This window comes from Morchella importuna, assembly GCF_003444635.1.
Source record: "Morchella importuna strain M04M26 chromosome Unknown Morimp01GS016, whole genome shotgun sequence".
In the NCBI taxonomy this organism is placed as follows: domain Eukaryota; kingdom Fungi; phylum Ascomycota; class Pezizomycetes; order Pezizales; family Morchellaceae; genus Morchella; species Morchella importuna.
Genome location: NW_025763413.1, coordinates 184,448 through 207,328, shown reverse-complemented (window position 1 = coordinate 207,328; position 22,881 = coordinate 184,448). Strand labels below are relative to the sequence as shown.

General features: G+C 44.2%; 5 protein-coding genes across 5 annotated transcripts; 3 read left to right on the top strand and 2 right to left on the bottom strand.

Annotated features, from left to right (window-relative positions):
• Positions 1-410: 410 nt before the first annotated feature.
• Positions 411-2,462, bottom strand: LAJ45_05748 (uncharacterized protein; the record flags this gene model as incomplete). Its single annotated transcript, XM_046115317.1, has 5 exons — positions 411-832; positions 886-1,263; positions 1,339-2,043; positions 2,093-2,236; positions 2,432-2,462. The coding sequence occupies 5 exons, from the start codon at positions 2,460-2,462 to the stop codon at positions 411-413; spliced, it is 1,680 nt and encodes a 559-aa protein (XP_045971366.1).
• Positions 2,463-6,181: 3,719 nt separating this feature from the next.
• Positions 6,182-8,598, top strand: LAJ45_05747 (uncharacterized protein; the record flags this gene model as incomplete). The annotated part of the gene is made up of 14 exons (XM_046115316.1): positions 6,182-6,316; positions 6,398-6,418; positions 6,493-6,547; positions 6,611-6,673; positions 6,737-7,031; positions 7,098-7,114; positions 7,171-7,193; positions 7,250-7,406; positions 7,477-7,734; positions 7,789-8,048; positions 8,111-8,165; positions 8,234-8,284; positions 8,373-8,404; positions 8,479-8,598. 14 exons carry the CDS (start codon positions 6,182-6,184, stop codon positions 8,596-8,598), a joined length of 1,542 nt encoding a protein of 513 aa, XP_045971365.1.
• A 1,986-nt stretch (positions 8,599-10,584) lies between these two features.
• LAJ45_05746 (uncharacterized protein) lies at positions 10,585-11,773 on the top strand (the record flags this gene model as incomplete). The annotated part of the gene is made up of 3 exons (XM_046115315.1): positions 10,585-11,052; positions 11,118-11,193; positions 11,256-11,773. 3 exons carry the CDS (start codon positions 10,585-10,587, stop codon positions 11,771-11,773), a joined length of 1,062 nt encoding a protein of 353 aa, XP_045971364.1.
• A 4,365-nt stretch (positions 11,774-16,138) lies between these two features.
• LAJ45_05745 (uncharacterized protein) lies at positions 16,139-17,800 on the bottom strand (the record flags this gene model as incomplete). Its single annotated transcript, XM_046115314.1, has 4 exons — positions 16,139-16,552; positions 16,674-16,870; positions 16,934-17,619; positions 17,706-17,800. The coding sequence occupies 4 exons, from the start codon at positions 17,798-17,800 to the stop codon at positions 16,139-16,141; spliced, it is 1,392 nt and encodes a 463-aa protein (XP_045971363.1).
• Positions 17,801-20,194: 2,394 nt separating this feature from the next.
• LAJ45_05744 (uncharacterized protein) lies at positions 20,195-21,388 on the top strand (the record flags this gene model as incomplete). The annotated part of the gene is made up of 1 exon (XM_046115313.1): positions 20,195-21,388. One exon carries the CDS (start codon positions 20,195-20,197, stop codon positions 21,386-21,388), a length of 1,194 nt encoding a protein of 397 aa, XP_045971362.1.
• Positions 21,389-22,881: the final 1,493 nt, after the last annotated feature.

Sequence of the window (22,881 nt, the reverse complement as noted above, 5' to 3'; positions counted from 1 at the left end):
ACATTACCGACACAATTGAAGGGCCTGGCTGGCGAATTGATTGATACTCGTCCGTTTGGCCATACACATCCCCTGATTCATTTCCAAACTCTGTAGAATACATTTGGTCGCTTGGAATCCCAGTTGACCTCACCATTCATACCTATATTATGTAGTTACCACTTCGTCAAAATGGGCTAGCATAAACTGGTTGCATTAAGTTCCGAGGTTATGTGTTTCGAGAAACATTGTATTCAAGGAACAAAACCGTATGTACCGTATGCTAAAGTCCCGACAAAACATAAGTGTAATAGATTAGACATAGGTCGAATTTCGACATGAAAAAACCTACTTAGCAAGAGAAAACCATAGAACAAGCTAAACATGGAGTTGAGTAACATCTTAATCTCGTTCCACAGGCTATCACTCGCTTAAATTGCAACCCCGGACGGGACTTCCACCTGCAACACATCCGCACCACCAATAATATCCTTTTTCCCTGGCATCATCCCCCTTCTCATCAGCTCTGCGCACTGCATAGCAACTGGGTCCATCTGCATTGTCGCCACCGCAACGACGGCTTCTCCAAGTGTGAAGTATGCAGCAAAGGAATATTTATCCTGATTTCCCTTCACAACTACGTCGTCAAATCCGTTCGGTGTGGCACCACAATAGCGTAGCTGGGCACCGAGTGCAGACCAGAAAATGGGTATGAAATGGACCGGCTTCTCTGATTTAGCAATGTGGAGTGCAGCCTGGCGCCCAGCGTTTTGCGCGACGTTCCAGTGTTCTACGCGGACAGTTGTAGAGGAGTCGGATCCGGGGCCATGGTAAGGATAAGTTGCAATGTCGCCTTCACGGCTTTGTTAGCACTGTTTATTCACTCAAGGACGATTGGTTGCTTACCAACAGCATAGGCATCTTCAACACCCTTAACTTTGAAATACTCATCAACGAGGACACTTCCATCTTCCTCAAGCTTCACACCACTGTTCTTTAGATACTCGGTTGCCGGCGCAACACCAATCCCCAAAATGACAAGATCGGCTTCAATCTTCTCGCCGCCCTTGAGAGCAATGTACCCCACTTTACTGGAATCTGATGATGAGGGAACTGCGGACTCGACACTGGCAGACATCTTGAATTTGACACCTGCTTCTTCGAGTTGACGTTGGAAAATTTTTCCAAGCTGCGCGCCCATCACACGTTCTAATGGGTATTCCTCCATGCCGATGACAGTCAGGTCGTGACCTTTTCCTGCGAGACACTTGGATACTTCCATCCCTATGAAATAATTAATACTTGTTAATATCTAGTTTGAACCCCCGCTCCCACAGTTCCAAGAATAGGATCACTTACCAATAAAACCTGTCCCCACAACGACAACTTTTCGTCCTTTATTCTCGCCAACAGCTTTATTGATAGCTTCTACATCACTCAATCCTCGCAAGGAAAATATATTACCCAATTCTTTGAAGCCATCCATAGGCAAGTTCTTTGGTGTTCCTCCAGTCGCAAACAGAACTTTACCATAGCTCCACTCTCCACCATCTTTCGTGTGAATTTTATGTGCCTTAAAGTCCACGCTGGCTACTTCAACACCAAGATGGAAGTCGACTCCAGCCTTACTAAAGTGAGCCTGATCCCTCCATTCAACCTTCTTTGCATCTGAAATTAATGCCTTGCTAAGTTTCGTCCTATCGATTGGTAAATAGGTCTCTTTCGAAAGAACAGTAATGCCGCCCTTAAAGCCCTTCTCACGAAGACCTTCAATCGCCCCGATCGCACCAGATCCGCCACCAACTATCAGGACACTTTCGGAGCCAGCAGTAGTAACTGGTTTACAGGCGATATCTGGCTTACGACGGCCAGCCTTTATGAGGGCTTCGGTGCCGGTGATATATACTGAGCCGTTCTTGATAGAAACAGGGAATGAGGCAAGGTGGTCGAGAGCTGGAGCATTTTCAATATCGCCTGTAGACGTATTGAAGCAGGCACCGTGCCAGGGACAGGTTATACGGCCATCGCCGGCTACGACGCCTTTGATTAATGGGGCGCCATAATCTAAACTCGGTTAGTATGGTAAGTGAGGATACGGGGGTGGTGAACCTACGGGTACACTTGGGGCCCAGAGCTCGTAGCTGGTCATTAACCTTAAGAAGCACAACCTTCGCTCCTTCGATTCCCTCAACCTCTGCCTCTTTCTTTTGGCCGTTCTTGAGTTCCTCATTATCAACTTTAAGACGATATTCCTGGACTGTAGCCATTGTTCTTGTTAAAATTGAACCTTTTACAGAAATGGGTGAAGCAGAAATAGCGAGGCGACGTCCGAAGATAGGGAGATGGGCAATGTTACGTGTGCTGTTCAAGAGCTGGCGCGTGATTTGCATGCGGAGAAGAGGAATCATGAAAATTGGCCGTTTCTTAAACAAAGGAGTGAGGGATTATATACTGGATTCTTTCGAGTGGGGTAAAGATGGCATGATGGAAGAGTGAGTTTATGACGTCATTGAATGTTGGTATTGTTTAGGGGGTAGGTACATGTAGTCTACAGTCAGGTCTTGGGCCGGCCCAATAATAGAGGGTTTCTTACTTGCACGGAGTCAAATAACGTACACTACTCGGTGTCTAAACCGATAAAGTACCATTCTACTTGACCTTTCTAAGCCTTCGTAATTCATGATTCCTTGCTAATAAGTAGTACATAGCTGTACTCTAGGTAACAGATACAAATGGACCTCATGGCTGGCCTTGCTATGACGTGTAGCGGCGAGTAGAATACAGTAACCAATCGGCAAGCTTCCGATTCAAAGCCGATTTTAGTGATTTTTAGTGCGGCTCTTTTGTGGGTACTCCCGCTACTAGTGCAGACAAGGATTATTACCGAGTAAAATACCCGCACTGAAATCTAGTTGCGCATGCCACAACCCACAACTGTATCCAATTTTGTTCTTGCTAAAGAACATACATGTACATGTATGAACCCTCCAAAAGGCTTGAAAGTACATGTAGATTTTACCATAAGGCAAATGGACCCAACTCAATTCCCATATTTACCGAGTGATAATCTGTGATTAAGTCCGTTTTCCAGCTACTTTTTTTTTTCTTCCGTGACTGCCACAAACCATTGTAGGATAGACTGAAGAAGTGTACATATGGTGTGTACAGTAACAGAAAGCGGGTGGATTCAATATTTTATCTGGCAGAATACCGCGAGACTGGGGTGTTGCTGTGCATGCAGTACTGCTAGGTATATATATAATAGCTCATAAGATTCTGATTTTGCGGAGAGTTACACAGTTCTGTATATTACTACAGTATATCCAATTCTATTAAATTAACTTCTTTGGTACTGTATCTAGTACAAGCATGCAATGTAAATGTATAACTTAAATCGAAGTTACAAATTGCCTAGATTATCTTCGAGCTTTGGCTTGGGCCCGAATACATTACCAACAATAGGCATGCAAAATCAACCGACATTATAATTTAATATACATGTAATGTCTTAATTAAGAGGCTACATAATTTTCAAAGTTAATGGTTACGTGTTTCGAAAACAGCGCTCTTCTGCAGAATCTAAACTAAATGTGGTTTAGCAGGTGGCTTGGCAACCCCCCGAATAACTTGAGATTTTACGGTAGTATGTACAGGTATTCTTTTCTTACCCTACGTAGGGCTTCTAAATCTAAGTCCTCAACATTTCCAATGGACAGCAAACACTATATTACATGCGACTCAGTGATGGACCACTAGATACGCCATACATGCATACATACATGTACTATATAACGTTGAACTGCTGGCTATAATTTGAATAGGCCTACGTATATAGTGCACCCTAGGTACTGATATCGCGAGTTAAGTTGGCCGGCCCCGGGTACGGTACGGGTACAGGTACTATACATCTTCTAAACGTCCGTGCTTTGGATTTAACACGATCTCTGGGGCCTGATAATTCTATGGATAAAGATGAACTCATTATCCTAGTGTTCCTACTGGTCTTTGTGGCATCCACAAACACCTCTAAACCCAAGGCATGTGATCTGCTTACTTCCTCATGCAAAGACTGTGCAAAGTGTAATTAAGTGACACATCTCGGTTTCATTCATACCGGCTAACAAACCGGAAGGTGCAATCCAACAATACCGTTATAATATTGCGCATCTCGAGCTTCTTTAGTAACGATGCAGTGCTCTAGAAGGGTTAGCAATTTTGCCTCTATGCAAAGATCCATATAGAACCGGGCGGACAATTCATGGCCATAGCAAATACCTACACCCCGGTTTCTCCTGTCGGACTGCGGGCAGACAGATGCAGAACTTAATAAATGAAGTGGCCCTCATCTCCAGTAAATACAAGGTAGATAGGATCTAGATTATATGATCCTCGAGTGTCTTGCTGCAAATAGCCAAGTCACAAGTCATATTCCTACGAAATGTCGTCTCCCGCCGGCACCTTTATATTTATTTGAACCTCCACGAGCACTAGTGTAGCGTTCAAGGTTTTTATAGTAAAAGAATATTACTTTACGAAGATTGCGGCCCCGCTAACTTATACCTCCCTTGGTTTTATATTATAGTTAGATCATTTCCTCTGGATCTCACTTGGTCGAATACCGACTAAACCCAGCAATCCGTCTGGACCCCAGGAAATAGTTAAGCCTACAGTAACCTCTTTCAGGTAACGGCTATGTACAGTGCGTGTTCAGCTACGGCTGACTCGGCTTTTTACGGCCACCGGTTGCTCTCCCGAGCGGAGATGTTACCTGGGGAATGAAAAGAAAAGTGCAATCTGATATCTGATATTTAGAAGCAGGCAAATCTGCTCTAGATTCACAAGACTGCCAAACCGATATAAAGCAAGAGTACTGCCATGTGCGTTCATCACCAGGTGCCGCACTCTCGGTTGAGGTTGTTTCGGGTACACCCGCACGCCTTGAGAGCCATGCTACATACATACGTGATTCTTGCAGTACCGCTGTATTTGAGAAAATTCGTTGCGCTGCAGCCGGGGTCTTCTCTACCAAATCTTGCATATTGACGTCGAAATACTGCCTCTGGTTGGCTCATACCCCTACTACAGCGCAATGAATTTTCTCAAATACAGCGGTATACGAACTGATTTGAAAGACCAGTTGCGCTGTCCAACGGGGAAAAGAAGTGCGTTGGGCCTGATGAAGATCAAGATCTGAAACATGACTCACGAATATAAAGTATCTGGTCCAGAGCTAAAATCCTATGTCATAGATACATGTATGTCCGATATAATGTGTGTCTAACTGATGTCTGTAGCCCTAATGATGTTTAATAAATGACTCTGAGGCCTAGTAATGCTATCGACATGCAATTGCGGCGTTGAACCAACGATGATTCCCGATAGATAAACTGGCGTGATTGGTACGGAATTCGGATATACAAACACCAGATTCCAATATTCTGAGACGCGCTATAGCCGAGAATATATGATGTTTTCTCCCATTATAAATGCTGCATGGCGTTAAACTCATGCAGCGCAGAACGTCGATACGAGATGGAAATCGGTCCCAAACTCCATGTATGCGGGTAGATACTCGTGCATACATCCTCTTAAACTTAATGCAGGCAATGATTCGAGAACTTCTTTTGGATCCTTGTGACGTTTGGAATAAACGCCTCCACCTTCCGATCCTGCAAAACTTTCATAATTTGTCTGTTCTCAGTTTCCGGAGACCGGGGCAACGGACAAGGATGTAACCAATGCTGAGATATACGCACCCCCCACATTAGCATTAAACAGAGAATCGAAAATCGTTGGTAAGCAGGAGGCATGAGTAACAATGAATTCGGGAGAAACGGGGCCCGGTGGCGTTGTTGTAGTCAATTTCTCGGCGCGGCGCTAGATAGAGCTCCTTTAAAAAAGAGTTTTGTTGCCGTAAAGCTTGAGTTGTATTTATTCTAGTGCTAATTCTAGTGCTAGAACACCAGCTCCGGATTCATTTGAATTGGCTACTGATCCGATTTCCGCCAAAGTTGCACGATCACCAGTTCTCACTCCGCCAGCAGCCCCAACCGTCGTTCATCCTTCGAGTAGCAATCTTGGGAAGTGTGAGAACGCGATACCGGGACCATCAAGGGCTCCCGTGAGACTCCGACCGGCAAGCGGCGTGCATACACCACACACAGAGAGACAAACTCGGGAATTGAGGTTTAGACAGCTTGAGATGCAATCTCTACGTTTCTGGCAGAAGAAGCAACAGCAAGGGAATGACGCTGTGAGGCTGCGACCGCCTATACTTCTGAAGTTCAGAAGCAGTAAGACTTTCATTATATGTGCAGTTGCTATGGCGATTTTTACTGTTCGTTTTTCCCTTCCTTTTTGCTTTTTCTCGCTTTAATTTCGGCCATTTAGCAACTGTTAATATGTAAAACTCTTATAGGATATTTTCCTTTACGGATTGGTAACATTACCTTGAATAATGAGGCTCGCACAATGTCCAAGTCGAAAACTAATTGCGCTCCGTGATGTCATTAGGTTGTCCCCGTATTTCCTTTTGCTCTTGAATCGCGGGCAAATATCCATCCTGATGGTATAGTATATCAAGCGCTATATAGCAATGCCTAAATTACCGTTCGCTAATATTCACATCCAGACGTGCAAACATGGGTTTCAGTTCTCTTGGCCGTCTATGGCGGGGGTCTTCTTGTCGCTTCTCGTAAGTAATTTATATAACTAAGCTCCCCAAAACTGTCTAATTCTTACGATCATTTACCTCAAGCCATCTGTGGTTATTTTGCCGACCGCACAACAACGCGGCGTGGACCTCTCCTCTGTGGTTTGGCAGCTCTTGCCGCTTCGACTATAATGCTATGTATTGGTAAAAATATTGTCCTATTTATTCTCGGTCGATTATTCCAGGGAATTTCTGCGGCAATTGTATGGGTGGTTGGGTTGGCTTTGCTGGTAGATACAGTTGGGAAGGACGAGATCGCAAGAAGTATGGGAATTGTAAGCGCTGCGTTGAGTGCTGCGACTTTCTTAGCGCCATTGTTAGGCGGCATAGTGTATGATCGGTAAGTTATTCATGGGGCGAATTGAATGGATGAATGCTAATATGTATATGGCAATGTTTCTTCTAGAGGTGGATATTATGCTGGTATACCACCCCCTTGAAATTATTAATAAGAAGCATGCTAACATTTGATCATCTAGTTTTCGCAATGGCATTCGTACTTGTAATTCCGACCCGTGTGGCTAAGAGGTTGCCATTGGCTCTAACGGTTGTTCTTAGATCGGCGTCGACATTCTCTGGCGCCTCGTCCTCATTGAGAAAAAAGTAGCAATGCTTTACACTGTACCACTCGACGTAAATGAGCAAGTGGAGGTCTCACTGTCTCCTAACGCGGTTAGCACCGATAAGGAAGAGAAAGAAGCAAAGCCCGATATTCGTGAGTTCACCTATTAGCTCAACCAAAATGTAGTAGTCAAAACGATCATTGATACTCAACGACACAGCAGCCAACCCCAAGGATACCGGAATTGCAGGTTTCACAACAACGAATAAGAAATCTTCAAAACTACCCGCTGTCATAACGCTCCTCCGTTATCCCCGCCTTCTTGCTGCCCTATGGGCATGCATGGCTGAAGCAACTCTTTTGACCTCCCTCGAAGCCTCTTTACCGCTCTATACACACGAGAACTTCCATTTCGGCCCGGTTGGTGCCGGATTGATATTCCTTGCTATCGTAGTCCCTGCTCTATTGGCGCCATTGGTTGGTACGTAGAAGGTCTCCCTCTATTCTCAAACACCACTAATGAAATGAGCTGTAGGATGGGTGTGCGATAAATACAGCCATCGATGGATCGAAACCACGGGTTTCATTCTCTGTTGCCCCTTTTTCATCTTGCTGAGACTACCGACCGATGATTCAACGGGCAGTATCGTATTGATGTGTGCTCTTTTAGCCCTACTTGGTGTATCCTTCATAATGATAACTCCACCAGCGATGGCTGAGATTACATTCATCCTTCAGGGGCTAGAGGAAAAGAAGCCAGGCAGATTTGGAAATAACGGGGCCTATGCGCAGGGTGTAAGTCACTCCATTTTTTTTTGGTAATGTTGACATTGATATTGAGATACTAAGTTCAATAGTATGGCTTGTATAACGTGGCCTGGAGCGCTGGAACATTGGTTGGCCCGCTGTGGGGTAAATCCATGTTACTGGTAACACACGTATTTAATGGTAACAATTTGCTGATCACCCGTGTGTAACAGCCGGATTTGTAAAAGACGCGGCTGGATGGGGTACTATGACTTGGTCGCTAGGTGTGATCCCTACATGATACTGGACTACATGTATATGTATTTACTAGTGCACAATTACTAACATTGAGATTCTGATATCACTCATTAGGCCTACTGAGTTTTGTGACAGTCTTCCCAACTGTCTGTGCACCTTCTCCCCCTTTCTCCTCCAGTTAAGTAAATATATATGAGCTAACATGATCAACCGCACACAGGCCTATTATACCAGCGGGAAGCTCAACTTCCGGACAGATTTTAGGATCACAAAAAAGAAGCAATCGGCCCAGGCAGACGGTTCTGGTAGTGATTCGCCGGTCAGGATCGATACGGTGTGAGATCTCAGCTCCAAATGTTCCTCGGCCTTAGTATACGAATTGAGATTCCCCGTGCCCTTCGCGTACTCGCTTCGCTGATTCGAGGAGCATGTGAAAGCCATCTACCTTGTTGCATGCGCATGCGCAGTACTAGTACATGTTTGTACAGAATAAAATAATGAATTCAGTAGAGCCTTTCTGTAAAAAAAAAAAAAAAAAAAAAGTGATCATCGATCGCGAGGGAAAAGATAGGCCGGGGAAGTCCCTGGCTGCCTCTCTTTTTCTCTCTCTCTTTTTTTTTTTAGATATTTTTTTCTGCTGTGGCAGAATTCGAAATCAGTATTGCCCAATACCTACAATCTCGATCGAAGCCTACCTAGCTAGGAGTCTAACCATCCCAGGGATTAGGCAAAAATATATGTAGGTACATATAGTATATATAAGTGCCGGGTGTTTATATGCAGAGTAACCATCGTAAAATGGACGTTACTGAAGTTTCGTGTATATTGTTCTACGTGGATGATGCATGGCTGGGCGTAGAGCTGGAGCTTTTCATACTTGTATGTAGTAGTGGCTCCATGGTATTTGTAGGGCACGAGCCAGTGATTATTGCGGCTGAAAAGCCATGACGCCATGGAGATCCTTCCGCGCCCTTGACAAGCATTATCTAACCCCCTTGGGGGTCAATAGCGAATATTAGAGTTAAACGAACATCGACCTGAGGGTGGAGTAGGAGGCCAAGAGCCTTAAAACCCTGTCTTTTTTACATTCTAATTAAGTACATCATAGAGCACATGTATGTAAATTGACATCCTACACATACATCATGATAAGAACCGAGTCAATTTGGTTCACCTTGTACCAGCCATTTTAAGAAAGGTATGTGTATCGTGGAACGTATAACTACATACATAGATTGAATGATGTGTCCAGAAGACACCTTATTGCACACCCACTCTATCTAAAATTTCCCCTAAAGGGGATTGCCGATGTTTCTATCAAACGTCATCGATTCATAGGTCAGACCGTAGAATAATACTACCACTCTCGAACTCTTCTTCTTCTGTACTCTATGTACAACCATGATCATCACGTCTCACATCTCACTCTGGGGAATGTTAAGAAATTGTGTCTGGCTAATTCCCCTCCCTCCTCCCTCCTCCCTCCCTCCTCCCTCCCCCGGGTTTTGCGGCACTGCGGCCTCGTGTTGTTGTCCATTGCTTGTCGCTGCAGAACCGCTTCCACTGCCCTACTCTAAGATGCTTGGCGTTGGTGCCCCTGGGAATCCGATCGGCTGTCAGGGTGTAGCACGGGATTGATGCTGCAACCAGGTACCCTGAGCTACGATCTCTCCTCGGGGCTGTGTTTGCCGGCAGGTGCTGACACGGAAGCAACACAGAAGAGCTACATGCAGTCCTGGGCTCCGACTGGATGATAGCACCATGCTCTCTTGTTGTTTGTGGGATGAAGGTGGTATGGGTATGTATGTACTATACATACCAACATATCACCTGTGGTATTTGGTAGGTATTTCCATGGAGAAGAGTTGTGGCGCCTGTAGCGTCTATTCGTGCTGCATGCATGCCTGTACCTGGTATATACATAGAGATACCTCTCCTGGATCACTACGTGCAGGTCTACTGCCTAGCTTATTCGGCGGGGAATGCTTCTAGGGCCTAGGATAACGATGCAAGTCTGTAACACGGGTTACTCTGTTGACATCTAGCTTCCCAATACTATTGGACGGTATACAAACTTCGAAAGACAATGTGAAGGGTAGCGTACTATTTATACATACATATGGTCCCACCACCTCCCCTTCATTTTGGTATTTAATTCTTTCGTATAGCACAGCACTCCATTGTTTTGTCGGTGTTTTTCATATCAATATAATTTTTCGTTTATTTTCATTTTTACCTACTTATCCTAATTGCCTTCCTAGCTAGACTTCTCCAACCCAACGTCTTTCTGCCTTGATCCAGTCAGTTCATTCCATCTACTGCTGCAATGAAGCCCCAGTTTCCATCCACTCAATTCCTCTCGATAATATTAAGCACCCTAACCATCATCCCCTTCACCGCCGCGGTTTGCGAATGCGGTTACGTCCTCACGACAACTAACCAGTACTTTACCCACACATTCACCAACAACTTCACTGCCCTCCCCGACACTACCACCGGAGTCAATCTCACCCGCTCCCTCCCCGACTGGGAAATCCAAGAATACAAATTCGCAGCCGATAAAAAGACCGGTATACTGGGCCGCCAGAATGCCATGAGCTCTGTATGGATCAAGGACGGCTTGCTACATTTGCTGCAGAAAGGATATGGGGTCAATGACACTGGGCCGGTGCAGGTTGCGGAGCTGCAAAGTATAAATCAAAACTTTTTCCATGGAAGTTTCAGGGCGAGGTATAGGGTTGTGCAAGTAAAGGGAGCGACTGGGGGATCGGTGGCAGGGTTCTTTCTATATTATGTGAGCTATTGTACTACTATTCTGATAAATTTATTATAGATTTATTAACATGATATGTTACGCAGGATGACCAGAACGAAACCGATATTGAAGTTCTTACGAAAGACGGAGATCGCGCAATTCACTACACAAATCACCCATGTATGTGCTCTCCACCTTTGGGCTTCCACCTGGGTAGTAATTCATACTGACTCTCGTTGCAGCATATGAAGTCGCAACCGACACATTAGTTCCAGGCGCCGCCTTCACACACCAGCTCGCCCGCCCATGGAATGAATTCCACGAACACCGCTTCGACTGGTCTGAGGGCCTCTCCGCTTTTTACGTCAATAACGTAAACGTACTCAACATCACAAAGAACGTCCCCACTCACGAAGGGAAATTAATACTCAACGTCTGGGCCAACAATGGCAGTTGGTCCGGCCCCCCATCCTCAAATGATGTATACATGGATGTGGAATATATTCTCATGTATTATAATACCACTGACTCGGCGGCCGGCAACGACGAAGTCTTTAATCGGGCCTGTGAGTTCGCAGGCGGCAACGAGCAGCGGGGCACAGTGTGCTATGTGACGGATCAGGCGGGTAACAGTAGCGTGGATTCTGTGATGAGTTTGGATGCACCTGTAGAGGATGCAGCGGTAAGAGTAGGTGGGGTTCAGATGACAACGTTACTGGGTGTAGTGGCGGCTGTTGTTGTGGTAATAGGGATCTTGTAAGCGCAGTATTTCTATCAAAAGTTTTGCGGGTTTGTATTTTTTTTGGTTTGTATTTTTTTGGGAGGCTTGTTTAGTTGAATTTTTCGTTTGGGTAATTAATGTTTTTAATGGCTTCTCAGCCTGGCCTGGCCTGGGTCTGTTTCTTTTGTCAATGATCAACTTTTATCCTTAGGAGTTGTTATACGATGTGGTACTGATGCAAGTATAATTTTACTAACTCTTGATCAACGAAATACAATACCTATATCCATATTTTCAATTGGATATTGTGTATCTTCTGTGTTCTAGGCTCAGTTTGTTCTAGAGTACAATCTGGTATACATAAATAAATCATAAACTAACCAGTTGTTGATTTGGTATTAATCGCCAGCTTAGCCGTATGAAACAATGCCCCTGACGATCACGCTAGCGTCTCACATGTCAGCGGCCCGTCTTAAATCATTGACATCCACCACCACCACGCCAAATATCACAATGTGAAATAAATAAAATACGACAGCTCACCTGCAGGCGCCCCAGTGAGACCTTTTATCTATCAATGAATTTTACTATGAGGCTCGATCAGTAGAGATGGGTCGTACCCGTTTGGATCACATACGAGATGGTGTTAAGAAAAGAAACGTGTTTGAATAATATTGAGTCATGGGGCATCACTCACTTTGACTTAAGACGGATATTTCCGGTTTAGCGCTAGTGGCGCGAGCCCGAGGGAATTGTTGTAGGTAGGAGAGTTAGACCTGCACTTGAGTGTCTCATGTAAACAGTTTCCCGCCGAAATGGTAGAAACTAAATCTTGTCGAGGTGCACCAATTGCAAGATTAGAGTACATACCTACCTGTGGACGTTTTCGAACACTAAGGTCTACTATGAACAAACATGCAAGGTATCGGCGAGACTATCTTAAGCGTGAAGTGGGATCGACTCCAAAGGTAGACCATAGGTTGATAGTCAGAATGTATTTGTATATGTTCATTGAACTAAGCTAGAAGCGGTAGAGTTTCGATATGATATGATGTTGGACGTTCATGAACAGGCGCCGAAGGCCGGGTTACGGATTAATGGATCTGGGCTGTTGGTCTTGACGAGTGATATCTTATGACATTAAGGTGTCCAGCTGGGCCCGAGCAAAGCGTTCCTCACGCCACCCCAAAAACCAAAACCATACCCATGTGTATATATCATGTATGTATCTGCCGTGGGGCGCATGCAACAGAAGAACATTATAAGAGGAAACTTTAGCCGTCACAGAAATTCGAAAGCGTTCTCAATTCTTGAATTAGGGCCGGCTTGCTGACATGACAACATGCATCCCCACAACAGAAACATTCCTCGCTTACTTGCGACGACATCTATTCGGGGGAACTCACGCTCTACAGGGCCTTGCTGCGAAAATGCCGATAAAAACATATGGTAAGAAAATAACTCAATTTGAGAATACTATGCGTTACGTCTCTACTCACTAGCATCGATGGGCAGCGGATGGATCAAGTCTTAGCTAGGAAAACATTTTTGTACTGTGGACCCAGGTCACAACTACTAGCAAGCCTTACAAGATGATTTCGAAGCTTTAAAGTACCAAAGATGGTTCAACCTCTAGATCTTGGGATCGGAGTTGGCACGCGCGGGTTTCTGCGGAATGTTATATTATGTATTCGCCAAATTCCCATATCATGATTCATGAAATCGTGACTATGTATGTCGATACTGAGTTGTCAATATATACACTCATCATAAGTCGGCTTCCGGACAGATCTATCGGCAACGTTGATTTGTATGGAGTTGTCGAAACGGGGCCATTGCAATTGGCTTTTTAACCGACCTCTCGGCCGTGAACAGGATTGTGTTGCTCCCTTGCCGATGACGTGACGGCATTGGATAATATGAGTTCGCAGGCAACAATCAACTGTAGGCAAGCAAGTACATGTGGAGTATATATATGCGCGGGTGCAATTATATGATGCGCCGGCAAGACACAGCTAGCTGTGCAGTCAATTAATGCCACTGAACGAAAAACAATCCACGCTTATCGTCACAACAATGGCCGCCGTAATAAAGTGTACTTTTGAACGCATAATAATTTCGAGGATCACGTTTATTGTAGGGAGACTGGATAAATGTGCCAAGACAACGAGTTATTATAATATTCGACTATGCGGAGTTGCTAATGGCTGCCTCTATGTCACATTGCGGACGTTAGAATTCGGGGAGAATTTTCTTTCCCAGATGCGAATCTCATTGCTCCGACAGGCCGAGTTTGCGGTAAACCTAGATTGAGGGTTCCGACCTTCAATTAGAATAAACAGCTCCGAACAGTTACGTACAGTTGGATAGATCTGTAGGGCCGCCTGCAGGTGAAACTTCAGTCTCGAGCCCCGCTGGTCGCAACTCCAGCAAAAAAGTGGGTTAAGCGGGCAACAAAGGTAGTTGTAATTTCCTCACATGACTCCTAGCTACGTACGTACCTACTCTAGCAATTGGGTTCTTTCGGTGGTGGCCAGCCTTCGCCAGATATCTGGAACAAGTATAAAGTGGAGGCGTCAACACACCTTCTGATTGTCGTGGTCTTCTTCTCGTCCGGCAATGAAGTATGCCCCGTCGGAATTTCGAATAAGGCCGGTAGGGCCTATCAAACTCTGTATAGCATAGTATTATTAAGGCCATTCTTTTAAGATTGGATAGCGTTCCACAATCGTGTCAGCACATGTGCCTTGAGAGCAGTCTTTACACCGGAAAGATCTGCGTAAAATCCCATGGCCATACGGGACTGATCCCCAGACGGAACTCAGTTTAAAATGCTGGGCTTTGCTTGATGTATATTAAATTTACATGTAGCAAACCGAAAGTTAAGTGATTTCGGGGCAACCCTAAGCAGAATCTAGAAAGTAAATCTCCTTACATCGACTAGTGGGTACTCCAAGAATGAAGCTACATTGCATATTTAAGCATAAGCGCTTCCGAGATCAGGTTTTATACATGTACTGATACTGATGAACCAGTACCATGAGATGTTCAGTTGTCAAGTTTTGCTTTTCGAACCCATTCCCCTGGAATCTGACGAAAATATGTACACCATCCGTGTACTGGTTTCCTCCATGACTAAGAAACTGCACATTGTGAATCATGATAACAAGATGATAAGAGGACGGAAGAGGCCTCCATCTTCAGATCTAGATCTTATATCTATGAAGAACTTGTTCGCTTTATATAATTATTTCAAGCTTTGTCAGTAACCCGCCAATAAGATCGAGGATATATTCCCCACGCGTATATGCCGCCCTGATTAATGTCAAACTTAGATAGCGCGCGACGAAATCTAACCGGAATTCCAGGTAAGCACGTGGCGGTAACACTCACTTTTTTTTTTTTTTACCTGGCGACCCTCGCCCCCCCAGCGAGTTAGGACTGGTGCATGTATCACTTTGCCAATCTATTTCTGTACGGGTAGTTAATTTGGCTGTGGGCTACCGTGCGCGAAATATCCGCAAAGCGTGTGGCCCGTACCCATAATAAATATACTCAAGAGTACATGTAGCTAGCTACGTACATACATACATGTATGTACAGGAACAAATCACATCCGGCAATATTATTAGCCTTGGCGATGCTTCTACGTTATTCATGGCTTGTAGATCGGGTCCCGTATACATCACACATCATGTACATTGCAATTGTAATATATGATTGGGAAACACAGTTGCAATTGAGGCGTAAACTCCACATACCTTGCCCCTTCCCACCCACTAAGCTGCTGCGGCTGCTTGGCTATGGAAATGGTATTTCGAATAAGAGAGTAAAACAATGTATGTAGTACTAGAAGGGTTAAATTATAAAGTGGGCTTTTGTAAATTATATCAGGGACAATATGTAACTTATAATACTTGTAGGTCATACAGGTCATACAGCCATTTTAAATAATATAAGTACATGTATTATATTGGTATTAATACTATGATAATAATTAAGATTGTATAATGCTATATGCAGGGGGGTTGCAGCGCCTGGTCTAGAGTAGTGGAATTAAATCCCTTAAACAGATCAAGAACTAAATAGATGTATGTTTCTGATGTAGAGAAATGTTTTGGGCATGAGCCTGGCGGGGCGAGCTAATAACATTGAGAAATAAGGTAGTTCGTTTCATAGCTAATCACTCGGCATGCATCGGTATCTGTGTACTGCCTCAGGGCCAACTATAATAGGTTACAGTTGTAAAAAAAAAAAAAAAATAGTTTTGCGCTGTTCTACCATAATCATAAAGATCAAGGATCATAATATTCCAAAAAAAAAAAAAAAAAAAAGGGAAAGAAAAACGTGATATTAATGACTTCTTGTACCATAACAATGCGATGAATATACTCTACAATTACTTTACCTATCACGACCGCGGTTTCGTCTTGGGCTTCGACTTCTGTCTTGTGAGTACCTACGACTAGACCCTCTTTCTCGGTCTCTATCCCTACCACTACGTCGATCGCGACTTCTACTCCTTTCTGAGTATTTACGTCTATAGTGATCTTTGCTCCTATCTCTGCTACGACCTTTGTATCTGTCACCACTCCTGTCGTCTGTTTTTTTTGAGTACTCATGTTTCCGGATATCTTGTTCATCAAAGACAAAACCGGAGCTCCCACCACTCCCGCTATGGGTACGATGCCCATGACCACCCTCCTTATACTGCCGTCGTTTCTCCAAGTGGTTGGAACCACCAAAGCCACGTGTTTCGGCTGCGTTTCGGCGTTTCGCATTCGTCGCTGTTCGCCACGTGTCTGATAGCTTCGAGACCTACAAGAAAGATGGATTTAATACTCGAAGTGTCGAATCGAAAACAAGAAGATGGTGATTTCCAGGTCTGGATATGTTCAAGAGATAGAGATGGCAGATTGGGTGTGCAAGAAAGACTTACGCTCTGTGAGAAATCAACGTGAATTCTGTGATCGTCAATCAATACCCCCTGCATTTTGAAATAGGCTTGTTCACAAGACTTCTGGTCCTCGAACTCAATAAATGCGTATTGCAAGCTGTCGCCCGTTCTTTTGTCGCGAATGACCTCACATGAGAGGATATTACCAAAGCGGCTAAAAATTAGATGCAAATCCTCGTCTATCCCCAGGGTCTGTTAGCCACCTAGTTAGAGGTGTGTAGGGTAGATAATAACGCAGGTACCTTGGGTCACGGGATTAAGTTTGCAGACGAATAAAACGTTTTCGGGAGGTTTGACATCCGCAAACGGAAGATCTCCCACCATCTCCAATGTCAACGCCTGTGCTCTAGCTTCCCGCTCTCGTCTTTTCCGTTCTGCCTCTTCTGGATTCTCATCCTCGTTAATATCCTCATCTTCCCCGATCCTGACTGTCGCAAGCTGAGCCTTTGTTGGAACCGGGTCTTCAGTAGGCTCTACAAGTCCTGGAGGATCCCCAAACGGATCTTCTAATATAATAGTATGTCGTATTCTAATATCCTTCAGTGGTCTTCCCTTATCGTCGCAAAATGCATTGTTTATTTTCTCCAGCGCATCGAATCCTTCTACTACCTTCCCAAATATAGCCGCCTTTCCGTCAAGAAAATCCAATTCATCCCCTGTAGTGATAATGAATTGGCTCCCACTCACTCTTTCGTCAGGGTTATTACCAGGTACAGTGGCCATGCTCACGGTACCACGTTCCGTATGCTTTAGTTTAGGGTGAAATTCGGCGGGGAAAAACCGCCTCGATGGCCCATTAAGCAGGCCCCATATTGAAGTACCTCCATCTGAATCGGCTGAGTCGGGCCCAATAGGGTCACCGGTTTGAAACGAAAAATTCTTTTGCACACTGTAAATGGGCGAAAAGTTATAGTATTTCATCTTGCAGCTATTACCGAATACGCAGTTTTAGTTCTCAGCTCATGTATGGCATGTTCCCGGCAGCTACAAAGATGTGGGGTAGAGGCTGCTTACAGCTTCAGGAAATTTTCACACGCCTTCGGGGCCAAGTCGACTAAAAGATCTATGACAATATCCCCTGTTTCGCCTAATTCCAGTAAAACTGACATGCTGGCGGGTAAAAATTAGGTTTGTGAAGCGATAGGTACTGTAGGTATGATGAAAAGAGAAGAGAGTGAACTTGACGTGTGTATTACCGGTGTGAAGGAGAAAGTGAAGAGAGAAAAGTTAGGAGTGTGACCAGCATCTGAGACTCGGAGTCAGTAGAGATCATGTGATTGCTTACTGTTGTATGGTAGTACAAATAGAATACAAAATAGGTTAGCTCGCAATTCACTCTCAACCTACATACATACATGTACATCAGGTACAAACACTGCTAGACCTTGTATAGCAGAAAAACATGCATAACATCGAGCTCTACAAACATTTGTCTTTTGCCCCATCTAAGAGAACTCGAAACCTACCTGCGTAAATCTAGATCGACCTACAATATTGCGGCCAAAGACATGTATAATAAAACTGATGCAGCCACAACACATTAACGAACACCTACGTTAAATTCACAGGCAGTGATGATTTATAATTTACGTTTTTTTTTTAATTGGGGAACGTATCAATGGGAGGCTCGAGTAATGATATTGACGGAAAGATCGTGAAGAGGTGCTGGTTGCAGGCATCCAAGCTACATGTAGTGTTCTACATTTATAATGGTTACAGCTAGCCTCACACCGTCTATCCGCGATAAAACAGATCATATAAATCACTCAATCACTCGAGCGCGTCTTTCAATTCTTAAACTCGATATTATGTCAGGTGGTCTATGATCTAGATTAAGAATGGTTGAAGGCGGAATCGACCCCCCAAAGACGATAACTAGATCCTTTATAAAATTAAATTGTACTTTCTGCCTATATATATGTATGTACATGTAGGCAACAGAGCTATTAAATTAGAGGGAATTGAAAAGTGAGTACATGTAGTTTTACGAAGAAACCAGTACGTGCATGTTTAAGATTGACGCCACATAATCGGAGGAATCCCCACTTGAATTAAATTGACAACCGGCAGCTAGTGGTAAACGATGCTCATGAGGTACCCCGGCTCCCTGATGTACATGTAACTATATGTATTTAGGTAAATAATATGATCTATCCGGGTAAGGTGGGCTTAGTTTAGGAATGTTTATAATTTACTGCTGATATAATAAGCACTACGGAATATTTTTTATGGGGAAAGGGGGTGGGGGGGGTGGGGGGTTACTCGAAGTTCTCGACGTTCGAGAAGATGCAACTTTCTTTGTCTGTGACAGATGCTGCGTCTTGTTTGGTCGAGCCACAGCTCATGATCATATATGATAGGGCTTTCTGGATACCTGGAGAAATATATGACCTGCCACCGAGCTAGTACGCATCTACCCGCAATTGTGTATCATGTATGTTTGCTTATATGTGTGGTGGTGGAGACGATGTACTAAACAGTCGTCTACATCTAAATTGCATTTATAATGTTACGGTTCGCGATCGCATGATCACCTAGCTGCAAACGCATTATTTCGGCAACTCGCACCAGCCAAGTACATGTACATAACCATCAGTTCTTTGTGCCCGATATGTAGGGACAGCACGGGATGGCTGAAATGTCCACGTACGTTTAGCTACCTAATTAGCTCTGTCTTTGCATCTTGTAATATCATGTACTGCGGAGAAATTAGTCCTATCAGTATATGATCAATACCGTAGGATCTGGCTTCAAGTTTGGTTATAATTCAACCATCATCCCTACATCGCCTTTAGCTTGTGCGCTTCTCTCACATCCTTACTCTTTCTTACATTTCCTACCTTCTTATCTGAAGAACCCGCAGTGCGGGCGTAATCGAGTTCTACTATATCTAACCTTGCCGTCAATCAACTCACATCCCTCACTACTATACTCCCGACCCGTCGATACATATATCGGTCAATCCCCAATTGCCAATGGCACGGCATGTGCCCAATCAATTGGGTTATCCCAGCGAGAGCTCAATGGAGCCGTATAGGCATCCGTCTAGGGGTCCCCCAGCCCCTACAGTTCATGAGCGGGCCTATTTAGTTTCTCGCCCAAACCCTCGAATAGATCCGCATATACGACCACCCCCACGAGCTCCACATGTTACCAGCAATGCCACCAGTAGTCCACGGCGGCGTATTCCAGTAGCTGTTTGTCTCTCTGATCCCTCCCGCATTTAAACATCGTGCACATTCATACATATTTTGAGAATTAATGAATTAAACAAAAAAAAAAAAATACATATCTTGAGGTTTTCTCTCTTTTGTTTCCAGTAATATAACTGACTTTCCTGACAGTGTGGGCGATGTCGTAAACGAAAAATTCGATGCAGCGGAGATCCTGGAGACAACAGCGGATGCCAAAACTGCAAACAAGCTCAAGTTGAACAGGGGAAATGCACGTTTTTAAGAGTACAATGCGAAATGAGAGAGCTCGTCCCGGACCATATGCTCATAATGGGTTACGAGCAGGTGTCTTCGGCCCCAGTCGACCTCCACCATCACCCGTACTCCACATCCTCATCTGCATCGTCATCCGCCTCTTCTCTGGCCATGGCTGGTGTGCATCACAATGCGACACCATCTCAAATTTACAACATGAGTGCTCATACCCTTAGGGTCGGAAATAGTGGCCCCAGTCACCATATGCATAATAGTGCAATGCCTCTTAGGTCTTTGTGTCACCAGGATCCGTTAGGCGGAAATGGTAGCGGCGGGGATAGCACCAGCGGATTGATCCTTTCAGGGAGATATGAGAGCCTTGGAGGGGATATGACTGGGGGTAATGTGATGACTGTTAGCAACGGGGATATGTATAATGGGACATATGCTCCTTACCTTCATCCTGATATTACGAGCAACATTCACGGCCAACAATGGGCCACCATGTCTGGAGGACGGAGCTCGAGTCTCTATTTAGACCAAGATCAGTCTCCAATGAACAACTATATTTCACCTAACCAGTCTATGGGAAACTTCGGTGTAGTATTTCCAGCGCTTAGTTCCCTTTCTTCTTCTCTTCCCGATGGGGCATCTCCAAGGACTCCCGGGGGTGAAAAGGTCCAGCTTCCACTGCCGATTCGAACACAGGCTTCAGAAGCAATGGCCAATAATGCGGGAAACCTAAGGCCTCCATCTATAGGGAACACTCTGGTGAACGATTCGACATCTTCCAACTATGAGCGCCAGTCACTCCAGGCCTCGTATAGAGTATTCCCTAGTAGTTGGGCTGGGGATTCTTCCTTCTCGGCGACCTCCCAGTCAGCTGGTATGGCTGTAAATTCCCCTACCGCCGCAGGAATGCCCTCGCAGCCAACACCCGCTTTGCCTGTACCGTGTCAGATAAGCACGTACGACTCACACAACCCACCAACATTCCCGCTCTCTTCATCGAATAGTTCTTTGCTTCCATCCTTGTCGCAACAAAACCCGCTCATCTCGAGCTCTTCGGTAGATTCATTTCCTCAGGCTCTAGCACACCAGCAAAACCAGAAGAATCGTAGCAATTCCGAGTCAAGCAACAGCTCAAAAACTATAGCGCCAGCAGTAGCAATTCGAACAAATTCTACGCCAAGCTATACGCGATCGAGCGTAGGTGGGTGTCATCAATCCAATGATCAATTTGGGGAGGGCTATACAAATTTAGTCTAACATAGAGGAGTTGCTGTTCAAAGACACGAATTCTCACGGAGGACAATCGATGCAACAGCATAGAGCTTCAGAGTTCAATAAAGTTTACTAAATCTACGAGAGTATAGGTTACGAGATGTAGGGTCGCCTAAATTGGTTATTTTCTTTACATTTTTTCTTGCATCTTTATCCCATTATATACATCCAACATGGTCTCTTTCAAGTTTCATTTTTTTGAGCAAGCTTATTTTCAAATCTCCCGACATGTGTTCGCTGGTTTTACCCCTTTCAATATTCTCTTTATTCCACCCTCGATAGCCATTCGTTGATTCGTTGATTCGCTATGTTTGAATCATTTTCTGTCCAGTTTCATTTTCGATCTTAAATTGTACACCCTGAAGGGTGAGATAGGAATGGGTCAAGGTGTTTAGGTTTCGTTGGTTTAGGGATGTTTTCAGATTACAATTGTTAGTCGCTTTGTGGTAGTGTGGTATCGATATATCGATAAAACTTTGTCGGGAGGAAAACCAGACTATAAAAAGAGGGGGTCGTTTTGAGAATTCAAGGGATGCATATGTATACCGGCAGATTGATAAGGTTTAGTAACGATACAGGGGGCGACGCAAGTCGATTGGGGTAGGGTCTGATGCTTTCACTGTAATGCTGCTCTAAAGTAACTTTTGTTCTCGTTTGGTTCATTTTCTTTCTGAGGGTGTTAGGGGCTCGAACTTTCTTCCAAGATATTTGTGTAAACATGAGAGGATATTTATTTTCTCTCTTATTTCGCTTCCTATGTATTTTTCATTTGCTCACACTATAGCCTTTATCTGTCCTTTACATGCTCTCATTTTCTTGTTGTCTTATCTTAGTAAGAGGAGTCAGGAGCAAAAAAATGCGAAACATTTTACCAGATATAGACAAAATGTAGGCATCTAGTTTTGGCTTACCAGACAAGGCACAAATGATACATTCATTAGATTCGGCCTTTTAAGTTGAATTTCCCTGTTGTGTGACTAGTTTCATGATCAGGGTCTCAAATTTCTTTCAGAAACGGCGACTGCCTCGCTCATGATCATATACCTAATAAGCATCAGGTTTGACACTTCCTTCTCCCGTTTTCTGGATCTGATTATGCAAAGACGATCAATGTGAATCATTAGAAACCATTTTCGTGTTTGCTGTCTTAATCTGTGCCACCGCCGAAAAGCTGCATGTCTTGATTCGGGACTGATTAAGACCGAGTGATATTACATGATTTGGTCCTTTGTGTCACTTTCCTGGGTTGTATCTCACCGGTATAATAGCATTTTTTTTTGTTTAATTCATTAATTGCATCGGTATAATAGCATTCGCAATATTAAAGAAATAACTTTTCAATAATCGATTTATTTTATGCGTCGTACGTGTATATATATCAGCTAGCAGCTAGAATCGAGGACCGTTTAACTAAAAATATGTAAAGAGCGGTTGAATGCAGGTATCCCCGCTCAAACTAAAGGAAAAGTAAGGTTGCT